At 34.6% G+C, this 6796-nt stretch overlaps 1 protein-coding gene across 3 annotated transcripts in view; it reads left to right on the plus strand.

Annotated features, from left to right (window-relative positions):
* The window catches only part of LOC122557277 (phosphatidylinositol-binding clathrin assembly protein-like), a 114191-nt gene extending 107668 nt beyond the window's left edge, over window positions 1-6523 (plus strand). For all 3 annotated transcript variants that reach the window (XM_043704797.1, XM_043704799.1, XM_043704801.1), the window contains 2 exons: window positions 1357-1461; window positions 1596-6523. In XM_043704797.1, coding sequence (XP_043560732.1) covers window positions 1357-1461; window positions 1596-1610 — 120 coding nt within the window. In that variant the 3' untranslated portion in view covers window positions 1611-6523. The remainder of the gene's footprint in view (window positions 1-1356; window positions 1462-1595) is intronic.
* Window positions 6524-6796: the final 273 nt, after the last annotated feature.

A 6796-nucleotide genomic window follows, 5' to 3' on the forward strand; every position in this document is an offset into this window, starting at 1 on the left:
TTTCTTTTTAATCATTCTATTATGATCGTCATTCCCTCAGCCATCCTAAAGGCCACTGATGTCAACAGTACACCAGCACTGCCTTGATTGAAACCAGATTGAATTTGGGTCCTCCCATGACCTGTGTCACTCAGTATTGCACCTTGAAATAAATGTGCTTACTAAGTACTTGTGGACTCTCCAATGTGTCCTATTCAATATATGTGGTGTGTTTTTCTTAGAAAATATTTGAAGTAATTTGCCACATTGGGATGATATGCAAGTTTTTGTGTAAACTGGGCAATGATCACTCTTCTGCTCACAAACTTGAGTGCAGCCATGCAGCTGTTCTGATTTTGTAAATTAATTCATAGGATGTGGGCATCGTTGGCTAGGCCAGCATTTATTGCCCAACTGTAATTCCCCAAAGCGCAGGTAAGAGTCAAGCACGTTACTGTGGATCTGAAGTCGCGTGTAGACCAGACCAGATATGAATGGCAGATTTCTTTCCCAAAGGACATCAGAAAGCGCATTTGGTTCACTACTGTCCTTTCAGTTAATCCCATACTCCTTTCTTTCACCTGCACTGGAAGGAAAATCAAATTAATTTTTGCAAAATAAAATTGGGTTGCTAGAAAGTAAAGTGCTTATTTGATGTAGGCACAGTGTGGATGGTCATCAATCCTTCCGACAACTTTAATAAAAACTGGGGCTGCACTGAAAATCCTGTGGCATCCTCTTTGTCTTTGCCATGTATGATGGATCAAATTATGCATCTGGAAACTTGATTTATTGCATGTTTGATTTTTCTCAAACAATCTTTTTATTCTTTCATGAGATGTTGATATCACTGGCTTGACTAACGTCTGTTGCCCATCCCTCATAGCTATTAAGGAAATGGTGGAAAGCTGCTGCTATGAACCAGTGTAATCCACGTGAGACTGACAATTTTGTTGCTGATCCATAAAGGACTATACTGGTGGGCTGTGTGCATCAATAAATAGTTTGAAGATTTTATTCTTAGCAGTTTAAGGTGCAGCAGTAGTGCCATCATACAAGCCCTATGAATTTTGGTACCTTCAAGTTTGGTTTCCATTAGTTTATAGGGTTATCTGAATGCCACTACTGTTTTGAGAACTCTTAAATTTAGCTCTGTTAAGTTTTCATTAATTCTTTGCAGTGTTGCATTTATTTTGGAAGCTTGTGTAAAGACAAAATGGTAGGAGCAAAAATTGCTAAATGTTTCTTCACATCCAGTCTCTGTGCAGTGTGTACACACTAATTTGGTGTATATTATTCTCAGTGTGAATGTTGCAAGGATCATTTGTTGTTTAGCTTTTGATTTGGTTAATTTTGGTTTATTCGTATCATTCACAGGTACCTGCAGTGGGAACATTGCCTGTGATATCACAGCACCCAATGATGTATCCTCAACCTGTCATGAGAGCAACTAACCCTTTTGCACCAGTTAATGGAGCTCAGGTAATTGTTGCACTTAAACTGTATGATGTGAGCCTTTTTCTGGAAGTGAAAAGGATAAAGGTAAAATTAACTACTTTTATTTTCCATTAACTAGGAAGTTTTTGTTTTATTAATGCCCCTCTCTATTCTGTCAGTTGCAGTTCATGTAGAGACATCGGAACTGCATCAAGGTCCTGTAAGCACCAAATACCTGGATGAAGACAGATGAATATGATCAAGACACGAGGCTTATTCATCACTTTAAATGGTCACTGAACTTGCAATATATTATTGATTCCCACTATAAGTTTCTAATCAATTGCAAAACCTGTTCTGTGGAAAAGTGCTGAGAGCAATATAGTTCAATCTGTCTTCAGTGGTCATTGGCCTACTGAACGGGCATAAATAGATGTTGATATTTATTGATCTCTTCAGTGCAGCTTCTTTTCTTTGCTAAACATAAAATCAGGAGTAGCTTCAGTTAACAGCAGGAATGTGAATGGATAAACAAGAGATTACTAATAAATATCAGTAATTGAACAGAAACCGGCGAAATCCTAGCTCAACCTGGTTCAGATAGTTTTAAGTTGATCAGAAATCGCATTTGAACTCTTGAAAAGGGTTTTAACTTTCAACTTGCTGTCAGTTAAAAGATTTCGATTCAAAAGTTTCAAAATGAAAATCCTACTAATAGTCCTATTTACTTCCTATTCCTTTTGAATAGTTTAGGAGTTCATCATTTTCTGACCAGGTGTGTTATATTAGATGTTTTTTGTATTGCAACAGTTACTGGGTTATCATATTGCTTTGCTATGCAGAATATAAGTTTTTATTTTTCACAATGAGTGAAAAGAAAAATGACAGTTTGGGGAAAAGGTTTAATACTCATGGGAAGTTTATATTGAACAATTTCAAATCATGAAGCTGCTAGCATTTTTAAAGTTGTAGTCACCGATCCATCTCATTAACGATTAAATCAGAGAAATAGACCATTATTGAATTGACACAACCTGATTAAAGAAAGATAGGGGGCATTTTCTAATTTCTGCTTGAACCACTAAATGGTAGATCTCTGATACAGTTTAATTAGGGGTGATCTGTTCTGATTACAGCTAAACTTGGCTTCTCCAATAACATTACAATCTATTAGGTTTAGCAAGACCTGGGTAAGATACAGTAGTTGTGCTTGCTAGCAACAGGCTATCAATACTATAGTTCCAATTACAACTAGAAACACAAGTTGAATATATCATCATGTGCATATAAAGCTACTGACCTTAAGGTGTACATCTATTTCTGGATGTGTACATTCTTCAAAATAGCTACCCCTTCCCCTTACCCTTTTATCAGTACTCAAAAGTAGTTAATGTTGTGATTATGATTGCAGAAACCATAACTAAACAATATGGGTTTCCTTATTTTATACACCCACAAACAAAATTGGAGGTATTTGTGAGACTGAAATCTGTTTCCTATTGATTTCAGTGGTAAAGTTGTTAATAAAATTAAGTTCAATTCTAAAAACCTTACCTTTCTCCCCACACACCCTTTTGCTACCCCACATTAAGTTTTTGGTACTGTTGCACAGTTTAACTAGCTCAGCTTGCAAAGCATTTTACTGAGATTTTGATTGAGACTGTTCTGCAAGCCAGCTGCACCTTCAAAAGGTCAACTGAACAATAGTCACCAAACACTGAAAGTGCAGGAATGTTTTTTGAGAGAATTGACCCATCAAAAGCAGACTGAGCAATCTCAGGCACTAATGTGTTATTCTGGAAAACTATAGGAGGGCTAATCTAACAACGTAGATGCTAAATGTGAATGAACCTTGTATCACAATATAATATTTTGTTATTCATTTGTTCTAGAGATGTATTGGTCTTGTTTTATTGAACTCTCTTTACCCATTTTAAAATCCTGATCATTCTTTAAAGTAATACATTTCAGAGAAATTAATGAGCAACTGTGACTTTAATGGTGGCTTAGGAGTAACTATGGGAAAATTGTCGTCTTTCACCCTCAAGCAAAGTATTGAAACAGTGACAACCAGCAAATTTTTAACTGTACACGTTTTGATGTTCACCTGCCCTTAATCCTCAAGTTTTTCAAATTTGCAAAAGTAATTCATATGCTCCATGTCGCACTATTTGGTGCTTTACGAATAAGATGACAAATCTATTCTGCAGAGAAGACTTGGTGATATGTGTTGGATTGTGAATGTTATATAAATCTCTGCCAACACAATTGTCCATATGTAGCTGGTTACAATTTCTTAATAAAATTCTGTTGAAATGTGAATTTTGGTGTACATATAGCATAGCTCTTCCTTGTTAAGTTGCTGTAGTAACCCAAGAAGATTTGTACAAATTTGTTAATTTAAATTTTTTAATGTGACCAATCAGAAAAACCTTTCTCCATATTATTTATTTTTAAGTATCATTTGATGTCAGTTTTCCCATCTAAATTTAATATTTATAATTTAATTGCAAGCTCTGAAACCTTCATAAGGAGCAGTGAAATATCATTTGAGGTTATCATGTTTTTGATTTGTGCCAGGTATTTTAATTGAATTTTATTTTTCATCATTTTCACACAATTTAAAAATATATCTTTAGCACAGTTTCATATGAAGTTAGGGAGAAAAGGAGAACAAGACAATATACACTGTTTTTGTGCCAAAAGCCTTTGTTCTAGGTTTTAATCTAAATGTACAAAATTTGAAGTATTGTAGAATTTTTCAAAGTTTTACTAAACAAAGTAAAGGTTAGCTCAAATTTCACTCACAACCTAGATTATTTATCTACAAAGCACATCAAATATTTCAAGCTTTGAAAAGTATTCTGATTATTACATTTATGCAGATTTATTTAATATCAGGAATGCAAAACAACTTGTTTAGCACAGCACCTTGGGCTAAAGTTTATATGCTGGAAAGTCCTCCTTAAACAAATATAAACTCTTTTGTTTGTATTGAATTTGAATAATTCGAGATGTTATTCATTAGAAACTAAGTTGTCCAGGTGATTTTTTTAAAAATGCTTTCAGCTGTCACTGTCTTAAACTAATCACATACTGCTACTTTTCTCCTCACTTCACCTCAATAGCTCTGGTAAAAGTCATGGCATAATTTTTGTAACAAATCATACAGCTCAACATAATGTAAATCACAGCCAGAGTATATGGTTTAATTAGTGAGAGGACTGTCATTCATTTCTTTTTAATTTAATTTTATTTTACTGAACTATTGGAAGCTATAGGAGAGAGGAGCTACAGTAGAGAAAGACAATAATACCAAGATGCAGAACACCCCCCCCCCCCCCCCCCCCTCCTGAGTGAAACCTATGTAAATTAAGTACTAGTCAGTCAGGTTTTTATCTGTCATACTTCCTGTAATTTGTATTTCAAGTTACAAAATGTTCTGCAATGACCAGAGTCCTAGGTTATCTCATCCTCTTGGGCTGTGCTGGAACACACCATGAAATTATTACAAGATTGACCTATGAAGGCTGAGTTGCTCTGCGTTATAAAAATATATATTTAAAACAGTCAATGTTATCTTGCATAAAATGGGAAAACGTTGGAAGCACTCAGCAGGTAATTTTAGCAAGACAGGAATATGCCATACTTTCAGACCTGACACTCCCTTTCATACTTCTGAACTAATTTATAGGGAAAGAAAGATCAATACTGGCTACTTGAGATTAAGAGCAGAAAAACTTTGAATTAGAATGCTCAGTGTTATATAATCAAAGTTTGCACAAGTAATTTATTTTTTTTAAAAATGGTGGATTTAGAATAGGTGGCAAATTTTAGGAATCCCTTTCTAGTAATGATGACATTCCAGGTGCCATAGATATGCTACTGCAAGACCCTTTAATTCAGAAACATTCGGTAGAGCCCTACAACTTGCTGACAGCATAGACCAACAAAACTTAAGTTTGTATTCCATTTTCTATATTGCCAAATACCATAGCTCCTTCCTATTTCTCTGCCCTAGACCTTATTTCATTGTACTTGGTGCTTTGACTTTGACTTAGTGATGGGTTTATTAAGTTGCAGTATGCTCAGTTACATGTGTGCTGGTGTTCAAACCATTTTTGTCATCCGTTAGTTTTCTATCTAAAGTAAGTAACACTATGACCCATCACAAGTTGGCAAAAAGTTAAGAGCCACCAAGTACTCTCAATTGTATACAAATGTGCCAATGCAGTAAGCAGCTAAGAGTATGCTGTATAGAAAGTTTGTTTCCTTGCTACCTCCAGTATGGAATTCTAATTGACTCAGCTGCAATAATTTCTTCAGGTTTTGATTTTTGCATGGAAATTCCTTCAAAAGCACTTGTCTGCATATGTTTTACAAAAATATTCCTTTTCAAATTCTAATGTAGTTAAAGCACATTGGCTTGTTGCCTTTTTTGTGAACCAATACAAGCTTAACATGTAGAAGAAACATTTAAACCTTCTATACTCTTTGTAGGAATGTTTTTTTCAGATTCTGGCCACATGCTATATTTGAAATGCTTCCCTTGATACATTCAGTTTAAAAAGTCAACATAACTCAAAGACATGTAAGCAAGTAAAATGCTGAAAGTATTTCCTTCACACTATAAACTACCTTTTCCATCATTTAACTGGCTTAGTGCATTATTGCTTCACTTAAAATCTTCCAACATTATATGTACCTTTTTGTGGTAAATGTGTGAGCACTGAAATAAGCAGAGGGCAGTTACCCTAGATTTTAGTGTTTTTAGAAGCAGGTGTTGAATTGAATAAATAATTACAGCACTGTGGATCGGTGCTTCTTTGTAAATAAGTGCAGGAATTTTCTTTGTTTTTGGGTAGTTTGTGCTGTGAGGGGAACAAAAATAACTATCTCTGAATTGCAACAAATAAAAATTACCCTGTTGTATTGCATTTCTGCAGATTATATTTTTTGAGTAATTGAAACCTGTATATGTTATCATTTATACATTTGCAGTAATTAGTAAACTTAGAAACAGCAAGTTTCATCAGGGTTGTATTTGATTCTGAAATCAGTGTATGGGCAAGTGCATTATTGCATAATAAAGGAAATGTATTAAACATTTGCTTGTGGTTTTTCAAGTATTGGCAATCTTAAATGTATGGATACTTTTTTAAAAAGTTAGTTATTCTTTGAAATATGCAAATCACCTACAACAATAACTTGCACATTCAAAAATGATAATGCATAGAGATATTTGGATAGATGAGAAAAAGTATAGTCAGTGAGATAAGCTTTAAGGAGTTACTTGGTAGAAAAGTGTATGGAGGACGTTCCAGATTTTAAAGCCTAGAATGCTGACGACATAGTCACCAATGGAGGAACAATGGAAACT

This window comes from Chiloscyllium plagiosum, chromosome 15, assembly GCF_004010195.1.
Source record: "Chiloscyllium plagiosum isolate BGI_BamShark_2017 chromosome 15, ASM401019v2, whole genome shotgun sequence".
NCBI classification, from domain to species: Eukaryota; Metazoa; Chordata; class Chondrichthyes; order Orectolobiformes; family Hemiscylliidae; genus Chiloscyllium; species Chiloscyllium plagiosum.